Source organism: Acomys minous (genome assembly GCF_964271855.1).
Source record: "Acomys minous genome assembly, chromosome: 4".
NCBI classification, from domain to species: Eukaryota; Metazoa; Chordata; class Mammalia; order Rodentia; family Muridae; genus Acomys; species Acomys minous.
In genome coordinates this window covers 27,532,824-27,551,349 of record NC_140486.1, presented here as the reverse complement: position 1 = coordinate 27,551,349, position 18,526 = coordinate 27,532,824, and the positions used below count along the sequence as shown (strand labels likewise).

General features: G+C 40.7%; 1 protein-coding gene across 1 annotated transcript; it reads left to right on the top strand.

The window, feature by feature from the left end:
• Window positions 1–2,972: 2,972 nt before the first annotated feature.
• Window positions 2,973–12,427, top strand: LOC311596566 (interferon-inducible GTPase 1-like). Its single transcript, XM_084780168.1, has 2 exons — window positions 2,973–3,119; window positions 9,542–12,427. The coding sequence occupies exon 2, from the start codon at window positions 9,563–9,565 to the stop codon at window positions 10,817–10,819; it is 1,257 nt and encodes a 418-aa protein (XP_084636294.1). The 5' UTR covers window positions 2,973–3,119; window positions 9,542–9,562; the 3' UTR covers window positions 10,820–12,427.
• Window positions 12,428–18,526: the final 6,099 nt, after the last annotated feature.

The window sequence follows — 18,526 nt, the reverse complement described above, 5'->3', positions numbered from 1 at the left end:
CCAGAAAATCAAGGAGTCTGCTGTCAGACCATGTCTTCTGGTAATGTCAGAAACTGTGTCCACAAGTCTTCACCAGCAAGTGAGCTGAATGAGAACAACAGGTAAATTAAAGTGAACAGGGAAAGACCACACACTTCAACCCAAACCAAGAGCTACAGGAAACTAAGGAATGCTGAGAGTGAATAAAATAATCTTCCCCTCATAGAAGAGCACACCAACTATCCAGTGATTATCTCTGGAAACATATATACAAGTAACAATATACAGACTAAGAAGGTTATGTTTATGTATGTGTGTATATATATATATTCATATAATAATAATTAGTGGATTTTGAGAGAAGTCAAGGAGGGATTGTATGGGAAGATTTAGAGGGAGGCATGGCTAAAAGCATGTAATTGTATTATAATCTCAAAAATAAAAGAAAAAGCACTTTTCCCAGAAAAAAAATGGAAAAAAAGGCAGAAGGACAAAAAGAAGGAAAGAAGGCAGGGAAAAAATCCAAACAACCAACAGACTATTACCACTGTTCAAATCCCAGATATGTCTAGAACCTCACTATGTCACCCAGTCTGGCCCCAAACTCAAGACAACCCTCAAACCTTAACCTCCCAAGTTTAGGGGGTATAGGCGTGAGTTATCACACTTAGCTGAATACATCATCTTGGGAAGAAAATTGCTACTATGCCAAAGCCATATTTCTCAAAGATAGTTGGCTGTGTAGAAAACTACAGATACAGGTAAGTAGGGTAGATGCAGGGCTCTGTGTCCATACCCACCCATACCTATCTTCCGAGTGGTGATATAGTCCTCAGAATAAGATATTACCTTGCGTGATAGCAAGTTACCAAGAAGAGACTCGATAATCTTAGAGCATATATAGGGGGAGGAGGTCTCCCTCAATCACAGACATAGGGGAGGGGAGAAGGGGGGAAGTGGGAGGGAGGGAAGAATGGGAGGAAACAGGGGAAGGGCTAACAATCAAGATGTAATATGAACAAATTAATTTAAAAAATGGTAAAAAAAAAAAAGATATTACCTTGTGTAAGGAATGAGAGGATAACAATGACTTAAAATAGACTAACCAGTGATGCTCTTGATTTAAATGGCCCATTTAGTTGATCATGTATGTATTTTCATATATGTACAAAGCTGTCTCTAATAATTTCCCATAGTGGGCTGAAAACATAACAATTGCATGGCACGGTGCTTTGAGTGAGAAATATCCACAGATGCTCGTGTATTTGAACACTTGGTCCTCACTTAGTGCCTCTGGGGAGTTTATGGAATCTTCATAGGGTGGAGCCCTGATGGAGGAAGTGCATCACTGGGGGTGGAGGGCGAGCTTTGAGAATTTATACCCTTGCCCCCACTTCCAGCTTGCTCTCTTTGCTTTGTGCTTGCAGTTGAAGATGTGATCTCTCAGCTTCCTGCTCTGGCCACCTGCTGCCATGCCTTCTCTGCCATTAGGACTCTCTCTTTTTGAACATAAAACCCAAATAAACTGTTTCCTCCCAAAGTCATTTTTGGTCACAGTGTTTTCTCACAGCAACAAAAAGTAACTAATAAACATGGTTTTGCTGTAGTCACTGATATCTAAAATCAGTGACATCGTTTTTGCATCCTATGAAAGAGTACCACTCAGCTTCTGCCGGCAAGTGAGGTGCACAGAGAGTGTGCATCTTCTTTTTTTGTTTGTTTGGTTTTGGTTTTTGGTTTTTCGAGACAGGGTTCCTCTGTGTTGCCTTGGCTGTCCTAGATTCACTTTGTAGACCAGGCTGGCCTCGAACTCACAGAGCCTGCCTCTGCCTCCGGAGTGCTGGGATTAAAGGCGTGCACCACCACACCTGGCTAAGAGTGTGCATCTTCTAAACAGCTGGACTAAATAAAAGGACAATGAGAGATTGCTGAGGTCATGTATTGCTGAAATGTGAGTAAACACTACTCCTGGATTTATGGGGAATTGTGGAGAATGGATAGGAGTGTGGCTCTCCATGTGTGCAGTCCAGATGAGCTGCAGAGCTTCAGCCACACTGACTGTCCCACCCTGATTGACTTCTCACTCCCCCCTCCCCACCCCAATTCTACACCCATGGTCCAGATCTCCCTCCAGCCTGCTACAGTAGTGATAAGGACTAAAGAAAATGACATGGTGACATGGTGAGAAAATAGGATTACAATCAGAGAACCAAATTTGGGGCTGAGGAAAGTACATGGAAAAACTAAAACTGGCATTTGCACAGGACCCAGGAATTATGCTGTGTGACTTCAACTCAGGGTGCGTTTGTGGAATAACAGCAGTTCAGGGTTTATCTTGCTTACTTAAGGTTGCCATGGCTGTGATGACACACCATGACCTAAAGCAATTTGGGGAGGAAAAGGTTAATTTGGTTTACACTTCCATCGAAAGAAGAAAGGACAGAAATTCAAGTGGGGCAGGCACCTGGAGGCAAGAGGTGGTACAGAGGCCATGGAGGGCACTGCTTACTGGCTTGCCCCTCCTGACTTGCTCAGCCTGCTTTCTTCTAGACCCCAGGACCTCCAGCCCAGGGAAGGCACCACCTACCTGGGCCCTGGTTTATCAATCACTAATTAAGAAGATGTCCCACAGGCTTGCCCGCAGCCTGATCTTATAAAGGCATTTTCTTAATGTAGGTTGCCTCCTCTCAAATGACTTTAACTTGTGCTAAAGTTGACATTAAACAATCCAGCACAGGAGTGAGACGGGGTGGGAAGATCTTTCAGCCTAGTTACTAAGGTGCTTCGGGGAGCTACTCTCACTTAAGCCTTAGGCTGATGCTGCTTTGTTATGACAGGACAGTTTCCACTTCCTGGAATTCTAGCATCGCTGAAGAGAAATAACACTAGTGTAGTTTCACTTTCCTGTTCTTGTAAATGCTGGGTATTCCGGAATGAAACTAGACCCACTCTCCTCTGTGATTGGATAGCACCCTCTGAAGGTGGGACAAAACCCAGAAAAGTACAGTCCTGCCTGACTTCCTCATTTCTGCTGAAGAAGCAGAGGCAGACCTCGCTCGGGTGAGGAGACTAGAGCACAGCCAAGAGCTAGTCCTCTGTCCGGAGCAGTGAGGGCAATCCACCGGACGCAGAATTTTCTGGTAACTTAGCATTTTGCTCTGACTTCTCACCATCGCCATCCCTTTCCTAAGGAGCCAGTAGATAACAAGATATTTAGAGTTCTATCCGCAGAGCTGGGATCCTGAGTTTGGAAGCCAGGGGGCTTTGGTGGGCAGGAGACTGGACTTATTTACAGATGTCCTTTAGACAGACCTAAAGGAAGTGACCTAGGTATTATTTTAAACTTACTCAGTTTTTGACTTTTTGTTTTGTTTGGTTTGAGCACCTCTGCTTCCTAAAATAGCCGAAAATGAACTTTTCAGAACATGTGATGTCAAATTATCACTATGGAAATTGCTGAGTCTCAATCCTGCTACTTCCTAGTACTAGTTTTTTTTTTCCCTTTTCCACCCAGTTCAGCTTCCAGTAGAAGCTAGGCTGGAGGGAAAGATGCCTCTGTAGTATATTTCTGCTATCATCTGCTGGGGAACAATTTAGAATTTGTTTGTTTGTAAAGTATTTTTATTTATTGTATGACAATTTCATACATGCATATAACATTTTTATCATCTTCACCCGCTATTCCGCTCCCTTTTCCTACTCCTTTATTCTCTCTGAAATAAATCTTTCTCCCTCTTCAAAATGGTTGCCCCTCTCTTTTCTTGTCTTTTTTTTTTTTAATGCTCCACTGACTTTAGTCAGAGATATTTGCATGTTCTGAGAATGGGATTATTAACTGTCCATGTGCAACTTTCTGGTGGCTATGTCTCTTTTAAAGGAAGAAAGAAAGAAAGAAAGAAAGAAAGAAAGAAAGAAAGAAAGAAAGAAAGAAAGAGAAACTCCCTCCCCGGTAGCCATCAGCCCTAATATCTCTGCAGCTAAGGACAAAGCCTCATGTGCCCCTAGTCTCCAGAACGCTGGCATGTTAACAGGCTAGATCTGATGTAACCCTTGCACAGATAAGCACAGCGGCCATGAGTTCATGAGTGTAAATACCATGTCATATCCATAAGACATGAGTTCACTCCACTCTTCTGCCCCGTCCTCTGGCTCTTCCACGTTTCCTGAGCCTCGTACAGGTCTGGGATTGATATAGACATCCCTGTTATACTTAGGAGTGAGCGCTCAACAGTAACTTTTTGTTTGTTTGTTTGTTTGTTTTTGTTTTTTGTTTTTTCTTTATTAATTTATTCTTGTTACATCTCAATGGTTATCCCATCCCTTGTATCCTCCCATTCTTCCCTCCCTCCTCTTTTCCCCTTATTCCCCTCCCCTATGACTGTGACTGAGGGGGATTACCTCCCCCTGTATATGCTCATAGGGTATCAAGTCTCTTCTTGGTAACCTGCTGTCCTTCCTCTGAGTGCCACCAGGTCTCCCCCTCCAGGGGACATGGTCAAAGGTGAGACACCAGAGTATGTGAGAAAGTAATATCCCACTCTCCACTCTACTGTGGATAATGTTCTGTCCATTGGCTAGATCTGGGTAGGGGTTTAAGGTTTACTGCCTGTATTGTCCTTGGCTGGTGACTTAGTTTGCCAGTAACTTAATCTGAGCCGTTTGACCAGTTACGAGACTATGCATTAAAACACTACCCACCACAAAACCAAAATGAATGGGAAGCCACTTCCATGGAGCCATCCTGGCATTTTAGTAGGAATTGTGTAGGCAGGAGGCCAGGGGCTGAGCAGCACCCCCACCTGCGCATGCTATGTTCTGTCTGTGTGAGGTCGCCATTTCTCTGAGTGTTGGGCATCACTTTGGCCTTGCCGCTACTGCTCCTTGGCACTTTGTTTTGTTGCTAACAACAGTGCTGGAGCTGAGAGCCTGTCCCTGTGAGAAGTCAGATGTCAGCAGAAAATGTAAACAGTTATCTTAAGGCAACACAAGGTTCAGGTAATTTTACAAGAATGGTGCATACCAATTTAGGAATTAAAATAGCAAATTCCATAATACTAAATACAAATGTATTCTCTACCAGCCATGAATTGCAGTTGAACCCAGTTTTTTGTAATTTATCACAATCTTTACTTATGGCTCTAGTGAATGTTATTTTGATTAAACCATACTTTTGTAAGTGTAACCAAAAGCAGATCAATATCTTAAGAGAACCTCGTTGCTGTAAATAACACTAAATTTTTTAGATTTGTGTCAGTGCAGTGAACTTTGACCTTAGAAATTTTAGTAAGCTTTAACTAGAGGCAGCTTAGTCATACCCAGGGACTTTTTTGGCCTTTACAAAATATTTACGGAAGATTATACTTTGATTTGTTTGTCTGTTCAGTTTGTCTTGTTTTCTTTTTTTTTTTTTTCTCCAAACTCTAGAGCCATCCTATATCTTAGAACAAAACCAATTAAAAGCTAAAATTCCTTTCCTTCAACATTTCTTTAAAAATGTACCAGCACACTTATAACCTTTTAAACACTTTTTCTCCTACTTAATGGATTCTGTTTTACTTCTTTTACTACCATGAAATATAATACTACAAATAAACAACTGTTAGGTAGAAAAGATGTTTTGTTGCCCCCAAAGAACAGGGAAAGATATGAGACAATTGGTTTATCATAGGTTCATAAGAATAATCAGACCAATTAGTCAGAACAGACCCCATGTGGATGTTACAAAAAATGAGGACTGTCCCCCCATTGCAGCAGTCCAAGGCCTGGAAGGAAGCAGACAACAGATCACACAGGTACCTTAAGCCAGAGGCCACACAGCTCGTACCCTCAAAAGACAAAACAGAGTAGATGTATGCATTTAAGTTAGAAGCCAGCTAAGTTTTAACTTGAAGTATTTATAACCCTTAAGGAATTTAAACAACTCTCTGGATGCCACTCCAGGCAGTGACTGTGCACAGTCTCGTGATGGCCTCCGTCATCTCTGATAGAAACTATCTTATAGGGAATTAATCATAATAGTTTCAGCTGCAATCTATCTCAGGAAAGCATGGAACATTATATTATTTAAGAGACAATAATTAACTCAATTGACAGGCAGCCCAAGAAGAACACATGATAGCAATTCTGAAGGCAGCCTCACCTTTTGCCAACAAATCTAAGCTATTTGTCAGAGATTTATTTAAGTTATGTGAACTAAAAGGCATTTAGGCTAATCTGACAGTTTTAATTTAGCTTAATGCCCACTACAAGGCAATTCTGTGCCATGTAACAGTATATGAGCATAAGTGCACATAGACATGACACAGCATACACATGCACATAAACATATATCAAACATATTAAACATATTAAGTAAACCACAGGAAATTTTTTGTTAAATTTATCATGTCAGGTTTTTTTTTTTAAGTCTTCTACTCTGAATAATTTTTCCATGTCTCCAAGTAAACTTCGATCGTCAATCTGTTCTTTAAAAGCTTTAATTTTCAGTCAGAGAAAATTAGAAAACTTTATCTCAGTGTGTAGCCCTTGCCTTAAACAGGCTTACTAAACAGAACACGGGGTGAAGCTGGAGAGAAGAAAAAAAAAGGCTGGCCAACATACAAACTCTATTCTTATCTCAGTGAATTTTTGACTTTGGAGTTTACAGGACTGAGTTGCACAATCACACATCTGGGTGTTCTGGAACATGAGAAGGAAACCATCCAATCAATAAAACAAACCAAACATAGACTCTACATTACCCTTCCCCCGATTGCCTTTCCCTTCATGCAGATCTGTAGGATGAAAAATTCCACTTCCTTACCATTAGGAAAGATGCCAGGCCTGGGGTCCGAGAAGCACACTGAGGCAGACAGAGAAGCAGCCGTGAAAGCAGGACAGGCAGACAAGCAGCATTGCAAAGGCTCTGAGATCCGGCCTGCACGGCAGAGTAAGGAATCCCTTCTTATGGGTCTCAGAGAAAGAGAGAAGGTTCTGTGCCACGTGGCTGATGAGATACCTATCATGTGTGCTTTCAGTCAAGCAGCCTATGAAGTTGCACAGAGAAAGATCTAGGGGTAAATGTGATTTTTTTTTTTTTAGTCATGGAAACCAAACCACTATCATTCCTGAAATGAGTACCATTCAACCTAAATGGAGTTGCTTTACAAGATGGTGTGGCCCTGGCTAACACTTTAGGCTGCTAGACACTAGACCCAGAATGTCTTCCAATCTCATGAGCCCTCCTTTGAGGTTTTCACGGTCAGGTTCCCCTGGCTAGCCTCTCACTGCAAGTGGGAACAACTCCTAGTAGTCTCCTTGGAGCCCGCATGGACAGGAACGCTTCTCAAGTCTCCAGACCCCAGGCTCAAGCTGCAGTCTCAAACCTGTGGCTGACCCTCTGCGTGTTTCCCTGATCCATCTGACCTTTCTCCCTCGCTCACAGAATTGTTAGCTGGCTAGAGGGTCCTGCAACACCGGCCAGGTTAAAACAACTTCTGAAGGTTCAAAGGCCAACCTGGCTGTGCAGGAGCTGACATCCAAATCCCTGAGATATTTCCCTTCACTGCTTTATCTCCAGCAGTGGAGAGGGACCCTTCCTGAGACAGGCCCCTTTAACTTAACCAACAATGGAAAGCTTCCGTCTGGAGAACAACAATGCCCTGAGTTCACCTCTTATTAAGCACAAAACCGAACATAACACAGGGAGGAAATACTTATTACCTGAATCAGGCAAAGCTGGCACAGGAGTCATTTCCAAAGTGATGCTCTAACTCACTCCCCAGCAAAGGAAGCACGGGAATTCTATTCATGGGGTCCATACATATTCATATAGAGGTGGGCATGCTCACTTTAGGATTACATTCCCTGAGGATGCTCATTTTTAAGTGATGGGCAGAAATGCCTCTGGGAATCCTCTGTAGGCATCTGCCCATGAAGATGCCTGCCTTGCTTAGTTAATAACAGTTCGACATGTGTTTTTGTCCTGTCTTAGTATCCATACATGGAGGCTGACTGCACAATACTCAGGATACCCAAATATTTTATAGGAATTCTAGTGGTTTTGCCAATTTTCTATCTCATGTTAGCTTCTTGTGACCATTTACATATTAACCCAAGGAATAGTGTCTAGTGGCACCTGAGGATGCACACTTTGCTCATGGCATCTGTTTCCTGGTTTCCAGGACTCAGTGGGCTATGGCATGCTACCAAAAAAAAAAAATCCAACCGGGGTTCTGATTGCTTTAGAACTCAGCTATGCATGTCCTTCTACATCTGTTGTCCCCATGGTAGCTCACCCAGTATCTGACCCAGTTCTCCCTTTCCCACTGAGATATCCATAAAGTCAAGTCTCTGGATATAGACCAAGTGTCAATACAGATTGTCAAATCCAAGTTTGAGGAAGGATACGTATATATTCATGTACATATATATATATATTCGCCCATATATATATATATATATATATATATATATATATATATATATATATATTCAGCCTTGACTACTCTTTCTCTTGTCTCCTGCCTGTAATGCTGCAGGTACTCTGCTTGTGCCATCCTTAAACCAGACATCCACTGGGATGGGTGATGTCCTTTACAGTACTTTACCTGGCTTGGCTGTTGAGTCAAGTATTTGAGGAGGCTAAGTGTCTTCAAAAGAATCTGGAAATACCTTTGTGACATTGGTGCCTGGACAGGCAGATACTACCCCCCATATAAATATGCATTACACTTTGCAAAGTTTGGTCCCATTCCACCTCAGAAAGAGCCTGCCTAGGCCATTGACCTTCAATCCAACGCTGTATTGGAAAATTGTTATATATTACAGATCAAGCAGGATTCATCAATAAATGTTCAAAGGAAGAGACTCCAGTAAAAGAGCAAATCCAGAATATTGGACAGGGTGATCAGATAAATAAGGGCCTGTGTGACAACCAGAGGCCAGAAAGTATGAGGGGCTGTAACCAGACCTAAGCAGAAGGAATAAAAAAAAAAGAAGAAGAAAATATGTTCCTTTAAAATACCGTGAGAACTGAACAGTTCACAAAAGCCAAATAGCATAGATTATGAAAAATGATGGATGCAGTTATAGTCAGACATGCAGCGCAAGCAGGGAGACAGGGGGCCCATGACCAGATACAGCTGCATTATACTGGAAACTGGAAGGGGATGAACCTCTGTTGATGTGGTCTACATGGCACAAAGGGACAGAACAGGCTGAAAAAGGTCAGATGGATCTGTGAACAGACAGTACAGAATAAACCATTAAAGTCTCGTGTGATGTGTCAGCTACCTGCAGAAAACATGACCCCGCCCTGTCATGTACAGGTGAAATCTAGAGTAGTCAAGCTCATAGAAGTAGAAAGGAGGGTGGTGGTTGGCAAGGCTGTGGGAAGAGAGGAACTGGATGATGTTAGTCAAAGGATACAAAGTCCCAATTGTGTAAAATGAACACAGTGGGAGTTTGAAGGCATAATTTCAACCATTAAGGGTGGTATGTGGCAATATACTTGGAATTTGCTAACATATAGATCTTAAACTTCAATGCCCTCCTTACTCACTCTTTTTTTTTTCCCTTCCAGTGCCTTTATTTGCTCAGAGTCATGGGTCAGCTGTTTTCTTCGCCTAACAATGAACAGGACCAAGATCTGGCCTCCAGCTTTACTAGATATTTTAGGAAGTTTAAGGCAGAAAACAGTATCATCCCTCAGGAAACCATCGCTTCAGTTGAATTAAGCTTGACAAAAGGAAACATTCAGGGGGCAAACTCTGCAATCAGTGATGCATTAAGAGAAATTGATGGTACCCCACTCAATGTTGCTGTGACTGGGGAGTCTGGGGCAGGGAAGTCCACATTCATTAATGCTCTGAGAGGGGTTGGGCATGAAGAGAAAGATGCAGCTCAAATTGGAGTGGTGGAAACAACCATGGAGAGACGTCCATACAAGCACCCCAATATCCCCAATGTGGTTATTTGGGACCTGCCTGGGATTGGAACAACAAAATTCCCACCAAAAGATTATCTGGAGAAAATGAAATTCAATGAGTATGACTTCTTCATTATCGTTTCTGCCACACGCTTTAAGAAAAATGATATAGACCTCGCCAAGGCAGTCAGCATGATGAAGAAGGACTTCTACTTCGTGAGGACCAAGGTGGACTCTGACTTAAAAAATGAAGAGGAACTCAAGCCACGAAGCTTTGACAGAGAAAAGGTCCTGCAGCAGATCCGCAGCAGCTGTGTGAAGAACTTTCAGGACAGTAACATTGATGAGCCACCAATCTTCTTGATCTCGAACATCAATTTATGTGACTACGATTTCCCAATCCTGATGGACAAGCTGGTAAACGATCTCCCCGTACACAAGCGACACAAATTTATGCTCTCCTTGCCCAATATTTCAGGTGCAGCCATTGAAAGGAAGAGGCAATTCCTGAAGCAGAGGATTTGGCTCGAAGCCTTTGCGAGTGACCTGCTGAGCATCATCCCTTCTCTGGTCTTCTTATTGGACAGTGACATGGAGAATCTTAAGAAAAGCATGAAACTCTATCGAACTGTGTTTGGAGTGGATGATGCATCCTTGCAGAGTTTGGCTAGGGACTGGCAAATGCCAGTGGATCAGCTCGAGGCAATGATAAAATCTCCTAATGTGTTCAAAACTACAGAAAAAGAAACCATACAAGAAAAGCTTTCAGGATACTGTAATGAGTACTGTGTGGCTAATGGGTATTTAGTTACTAAAAATGTTTATCTTCGAGAATTATTCTACCTGAAATTTTATTTCCTTGACCTAGTGACTGAGGATGCTAATGTTCTTCTCAGAGAGATATGTTCAAGAAACAACTTGATTACTAATTAGGCTGAAGGCCTGCGGCTGTCAAAAATCAGAATCAATGACAGAAAAATAGGATGCCTATATTGCAAAACAATATGCTGGTTTTATTCAGGCTATCTAGGATTTACCCATATTTAGTGATCATATATCCACATTAGCCGTAGCAAAGGGATCAGATATGTGCAAGTGCATCGAGAGCTAAAAACTATCTACTCACTTTTGAATTAACCCTCAGATCAAGTAATTTTACTTTTATTTGAATTTTCTTAATATAAATCAGCATCTATTTTCAAGCTTAACACTTCAGTGGTTAGTGCTGTAAACTCAACAGACTCTAGAATCACGTGGCTTGCATTGGGGAAATTATTTTTGCTTATGGGAAGCCCTGCCCACTGCGGGTGGCACCATTCCCTACCTGGTGATCTCCAACTGTGTCTGTGGAGACCAAGATTAAGTAGCAGCGTTCTTGCTCTGTGGTTTTTTTTTTTAGGTTTGGGTGTTTTTTATGTTTTTTTTTTTTTTTGGTTTGTTTGTTTGGTTTACTGTGGATGGAGTGGCACTAGCTGCCTCAAGCTACTGTCATGATCTCTTGATAATGATGGCCTGTATAACCTTGATAGAGATGTCAGAGGAGAAAACATAACTGAGCTGAAGCAATGGCTCAGTAGATAGAGCACTTGTCTTGCAAATCTGAAGACCCGAGTTCAGATCCCCAGAGCCCACATAAAGCTAGCTAAGCATCTGTAATCCATCCATGTAGTACTTACTATGTTGAGTTGGAAGGGAGAAACAAGAGAATCTTGGAAGATCATGAGGCCAGCTAGCCTCCCATACGCAGCAGTGAATAAGAGATGCTGATACAAGCAAGCGGAAGGTAAAAGCCAACAAGCAAGGCTGTCCTCTGACCTCTGCATACACGCCACATCATATTCATGCCTGTAATCACACATGCAAGTACACACACACACACACACACACACACACACACACACACACACACAGAGTTTTTTCATTAAAAAAAAAGGAAGGTTTGGGGCAGTAGTTCAGGGGTACAATTGCCTCCCATGTATGAGGCCTCAAGTTCAATCTCCAGCCTCTAGCACTCCAGAGAAAGGCTAAAAGGGGGCAGAGGATTCTGGAGAGATGGCTCAGAGATTAAGAACACTGGCTTTTCTTCCACAGGACTTGGGTTCGATTCCCAAAACCCGCACAGTACCTCATGGTTACCTATCACCCCTGTTTCAGGAGATCTGATACCCTTTCCTGACCTCCACAGAGACTAGGACACGTGGTGAACAGACATGCATGCAAGGCAAACATTTATGCAGTAAAAGGAAGTAAAGAAAACGTGTAAATATATGTTTAAACAAAAAAGTGTGAGAAAGAAACAATTACCTACAGATCACAATAGCATTGGTAATGACTAAGAAATTTCTTTTAAAATTCTATTTAGTCAGGATCTTTGAGAAAATACTTTTAAAAAGCTCTTAATTATGCCAGCATCCATGGAGATGATGAGATTTCTCTCTACCTTATAATGGCAGGTGTTTTTAAATGCTATGATGGAAATGACTGATTTACTCCATATCAATGCCAAGCATCATTTAATAAATTCTTTCTGAAAAAAGAAAAGACATTCGTTGTGACTTGACATTCCCCAAAAATCCATAAACCTTCACAGTGACTGTTATTTGCTGGTTATCTCATTGCCCATTCCCTGGCCAACATTTTATCTTCCTTGAAATAAAATAGAAATAAACAGTACATGTGTTACTAAGCCTTAATGAGAAGCACAGAAGAAAGGGAAAAATCGTTCTTGGTGGGGAATAGTTTCTTAAATAGTTTGGGCCTCTATAATCCTATGGACCAGGTGACTTAAACAATAGTATTTGTTCTCACACTTCTAGTGACTGATGCCTGCGATCCAGGTGCCAGTGTGGCCAGATCCTAAGTGAAAGCATTCTTCCTGGTGACGTCCTCACGTGGTCTTCCACACTGTGTATGTGCAAAGGATGATGCCCTTGTCTCTTCTGCCTATCCTATTATTCAGGCTCCATTTTTACAACCTAGTCTAACTATAGATGCTTCCCAAAGATTTTCCTCCTAACACAATGCTGCTGAGGGTTTGGGTTATTAACTTGATTGTAGGAGGAGGAAAACAGTTGGTCTCTAAAAGGTTCTGCAAATTATGCTGGTGGTTCAGTTGCTTTCTTATTAGAAGCTATGCCACCCACCAATACCAAATAATCCAAAGTATTTTTTAACATAAATTAAGGTACAGACTTGCCAAAAAGATGGCTAGTGAGAATCACCAGATACCCCCTGCTCCACTTAAGGAATAAAACTAAAGATTAAGCAGATAATGTTTGCTGAGAGTTTTTGCAAAACACTGGAATGCAGTGCATAAGAAAGAATTATGAAAATGAGACTCCAGGTGGCCAAGGAAGGAACAAAGCATCTGGCATAGCTTGCTCTTTACTCCCAGTCTGAGCTTGTTTGAATGTGGAAAGTCCCCTTACAACTCAGAAATTGTAAATAGTAGAGCCTAAATTGTCCATAACAGCATGTCCATAGAATCATGAATTTTTTTTCTGTAAGGCAATACTGTACCCATCAATGATGTTGAGCTCCACAAGGACCTCAAATGCTGTGTAATGGGATGCAGAGCATTACACTGGTCTGCATGGGTACCACTACTTACTAGTTGCCTCCCCTATGTAAGCTATTGCTGCATGGTGCCATTTTAAGACCAAATTTAACGACACCTCACCCCAACTTCCAGGTGTGGTATACAAAGGCTGCTTGAGTAGTTCAACCTTTGTACAAATTGTATGTACCTCTTTAGCTATTAAAGTGTCATCACCTTGTGTGACCTGCTGCAGATCATGGTCTCTGGCTTTGTTATCACATTCATCAAGTCCTCATAGTCATCATTTATAGTTGTGAGACACCAATGGTATCCAAAATGGAACCCAAACCAATGCCATCTCTAAAAATAATACCCAATGTCTTCAGGAGAAACTCTGTTCCTTTGTAATTCTCCTACTCAATGTGTCTCCTATCAGATGTATCAAGGAGGATCAAGAAGTATGGAAAGGCAATGCAAAATGATGCCACAAGAAAGCACAAAATCTTCTATCAGTGAACACTGAAAAGGAAGTTGAGGAAATGCCAAAAAAAAAATTGAAAAGAGTAATTCTAAGGAAACTGACCGAGAAAAAAAGAGAATATATACCACCATTACATTAAATTTACTAACTCAATTCATTGTATGACTAATGAGAAGTTTATCAGTGAAGTAGAGATCTTTAAAAGGGCTGGGGAGGTTAATAGGTATAGCACTTGTTCTACCTGAGTTCAGATCCCAGTATCCCAAGTGCATATTAGTTGGGGTTCTCTGGAGGAACAGAATTGAGATAGTAGAAGATAGATAGATAGATAGATAGATAGATAGATAGATAGATAGATAATGCAGCAAAAAGTGTTAATGGTAAAAAATACCATTGTATTTTTTAGTACAAAAATAGTAAAAAAATACTATTTTTAGTAAAAAAAATAGTAATGTTAGAGTCAAATGGCATTATTGGAACACTTAGGAAGGAAAATAAAAGGGCTTTCATCTGGGCATGAGATGGCCAAGGTGACCAGACTTGTTTTTAAGGCACAACTTTGGGACCATCTTGTTAGGCTCTGGCTGGCTCCCATGATGCCACACACACTGAGAAACATCAACAAAGCACCTCCACCGGTTCACCAAGTCTGTCTTCTAATGCAGCTAATTGCAACAAACTAAATTGTGGAAAAAAAATCTCAAAAAAAAATCTACTCCAGGAAGATCATCCCCCAGCCCACCCTACAGTCAAGAGGCTAACTGTGTGGTGACCGAGGAAAACTGTAGCTTGGTAACCAGGATGGGAGTTAACTCCCCATAGACAGTGAAGGGGAGAAAGGCCCAAGCTAAAACTACAAGCTGGTCATGTAAACCTAAAAGCAAAAGGAATATACACAGTTCCATGAACAGCTGGCCTCCTGTGCCAAGGACTTGATCACTGGCAGTACAGCCCAGGCGAACAGCCAGCAGAGGGGCCAAGGTCACACCAGGGAGTTTCATGTTTGTCCACCTCTACCTGGACAAATATATGAACACCACATGATCATCCATGTAGCATGCGACACATCCTAATTTAATCAGCCCAGCATAAGTCCAGAGAATTAATCGATCTCAGTGGGAATGACCTCAGATTTTTGTCTGAAGCCTTACAATGTAGTTGTGTAAATTCTACTCTCTTGGTTGTCCCTCCCACACAGGAATGAATCCAACCTTACTAGAAACCGCCACTTAAATTAGTAACAAAACAACAGGTGTGTCAATTCAGGACCCTGAAGAAAGTTGCAGGGAAGGAAGGACCCCCACCCCCACCCAGCTCCTCCCTTGTTCTAAGGTTAAAGTCTAGAGGAAAAACAAGGGTGTCCATGATCAAACACTTCACAACCAAACTTAAACAGAAGACAGCCTGCCCGGAGAGAGAGCCTTCTATGCCACTTTGCACCTTCGGACTAGCACAAAGAAGGTGGTGGATACTAAGAGAAATGACAAAAATGCACTCTCGGAGGGTGGGAAATTCACTAATAATGTGTCTCCAAACTGTAAAGTACACCCACCCAGACTAAGTGAACAAAGACCTCGAAGATTATATAGAGTGAAGCTCACCTGATCACAAACTCACAGAATCAAACACACTTAGGCTAAAATTGGGTACTGGTAGAAAAGGCCCCTAAGCCCTGCCAAAATGAGTGGCTCCAGCAGCAGAAGTCAATGTATACACTTGCAATCTCCTCAAAGCCTTAGATACTGAAATCTGTGTCTGCAACCAGCCAGCTCACAAAAAAAATACCTGTTAATAATAAGAGCACACATGTGCGCTCTCTCTCTCTCTCTCTCTCTCTCTCTCTCTCTCTCTCTCTCTCTCTCTCTCTCTCTCTCTCTCTCACACACACACACACACACACACACACACACACACACGCACACACATGCACACACACACACACACACACACACACAGACTCTGTGCTAATCAGTGGGGAGATCTCAAATAGAAACAAGCCTTTTTGGTATTATCCAGATTATTATAAATCTGACTACATTTCAGACTGCAGACCTGGTAAACATGTAATGCTTAAGTGGAAAGAAGGTTTGAGGTTGGCCACAGAATTAAAGTTAATTTTAAAATGTTTATTGTCTTCAAGAAACACCTTACTGATAAGGATACCGTCACACTCATAATCAAAACATGGTGGCAGGTGGTATCATCTAAGCGAACAGAGACTGAAAATAACCTGGCATAGCTCTTCTGCTATCTGAAAAAATTAACTTCTACCCAGAATTTTCCGGAAGAGAATGAAGGCTACTCTGCATCAATGAAGTAATAATTGATTAAGAATATATAACAACTGTAAACATACATTCACCAAAAATTGGAGACATCAATGAAACAAAAATTTGATTTTTCAGAATGATAATTAAAATTGACAAGCCTTAGGCCAAAAGAAAAAGTTCAAGTAAACAAAATTCAAGATGTAAAGATGAACATTACAACAGACACTAATGAAAAAGAATTGAGTCATTGAGAAATACTTTGAAGACCCATATTCTAAAAAACTGAACAACTATTTTTTAAAAAAGGAAACTTCTAGATATATGTGACTTACTAAAATTAACCAAGAGAATATAAAATACTGAAACAGATCTCTAATGAGCAAACCTATCTGTGCCTATAGTTTTACTAATGAATTTGTTTATTTATATAGGTAAGCTCTTTCCTCTAGAGTCATTTTGAAAATGGACACCAATGAAAGAATCGCTCATTTATTCAAGTTGTTCAGTTTACTGATAGCAATGAACTGGACATTTTTCCATAACATCCTACTGTGGTAGGGTTGCTAAAATAAATATGTCTACTCTTTTGATCTGTAAAACTAGTAAACATATTCAGTCAAATGAAAAATAACCCTTATGGTGACCATTAAGGAATAAAATTTGTTAATCAATTGCCTTGAAATAAGCATACTGTTCTGGATTGTCATACCATAAACCAAGAGGGCTTGTATTAGTCAACCTAATGTTCCTATAACAAATACCAGAGATAATTATTAAACACAGAAAAAAATGTTTGCTTTTGGCTTATACTTTTAGTGACTGTGGTTGTGATTGGATAGCCCCATTGCTGTGGACCTGCAATAGTACCTCAGAGTGGAGAACACATGAAAGGAAAAAAAAAACACTCAAATCATAGGTGAGGCACAGTCCCAATATCCCCTCAACAGCATACCCCTGCTCACCTTGAACCTCCTCACTAGCATGTCCCCATAGCATCATGCTAGTGACCAATGGACCTTGCTTTATGGATTTTTTATCCTCAACTATAGCACACTCCTACTTTTAGAAGAGGGAAACAGAAGGCAGAATGAGAGTGGGCCCTGAATACTAAGCAATGTTACAGCACTCATGGTTTAAAGATGACAGAAGAAATAAAATTAATTACCTGAATATACAGGAAGTGCTGGCTCCCAAATGAGAAGATGACAGAGATGTTTTGCTGCCTGAACAGTCACCTAAAATTCTCTATAACATTAGAGCATTATCCTGACAGGCATACTTGTAAGGCAGGAACTATTCAGGACTTGCTTACCCTGTCTGGCAGAGTTTGGCCTTCGACTCTGCCTGCATCCAAGCTTGCCCTTTTTTAGGCAGAATTCTGTCTGTGATAGAAATTTTTACAGTGGCTGGTTGGCCACATTTGAAACAATATCCATAAGGAAGTTCTTTGATGCTCTTCATCTTCTTTAAGGTAGGCTGGGTGTTGCCCAGAGTTAACCTGTCTCATTGTAAATGTATCTTTGAAATAATAAAAGCATCTTTAACTGCCATACTCTGTATGTCTCTGAGATTTTTGAAAACCAAATAGTTTAGTTTTACAATTAAGCTTAGTTGTTTAGGGGTTAAGACCTAAGTTTTTAGGTCTAGATAGATGTTTTAAGTTGATAATGATGAGATATGATAGATATTGATTTACATTCAGAATTTTAGACGCACCAAGATAGGAAACATGTTTTCTTCAGGGCTGCAAAATACAAATAGCCAAAACACTATGAATGTAACATATATATAATTCCTGATTTTTTCGTAGTTCTCCTTGCTGTAGGGAGTTTATTGCATATATGTTTAATAATATAACTGTATATGTAAAAATATTTAATAAAAATGTGAATATAAAAAATAAAGATGATGGAAGAAACATGATTCCAAAACCATAGTGATCTCTGAAAGGTGGCAAAGCAAGCAAATAGACTCTCCTGGAAGAGAATGTCCAAAGAGAAATCCAGCCAACACTTGACTTTAGAGACCCTTGCGTCAGACTTCTAAGTACAGAACTTCTGAGTAATTCGTGTGTATTGTTTAACTCACTGCATTTATGATAATTGGATATAGCCATAAAAGAACTAATATACTTATTAATTATTCAATATGATAGAATTTATTGTGATTTTCACACATATTGATCATGATTCATATAGTCTATACCTACAGTGTTACAATAAATTGTACCAGTTCGGCCTACAAAGCCAATAACTAACAAGAGTCTGAAATGTACTTTAAGGCTGCCAACATTACACTGGGCAGAATCTAAACTGATTCTAATCTGCTCTTAAACTAACATAAACTACTCT

Bases quoted from the DNA above. Each gene is read 5' to 3' on its own strand.
- LOC311596566 (XM_084780168.1), top strand. From the start codon at position 9,563: ATGGGTCAGCTGTTTTCTTCGCCTAACAATGAACAGGACCAAGATCTG.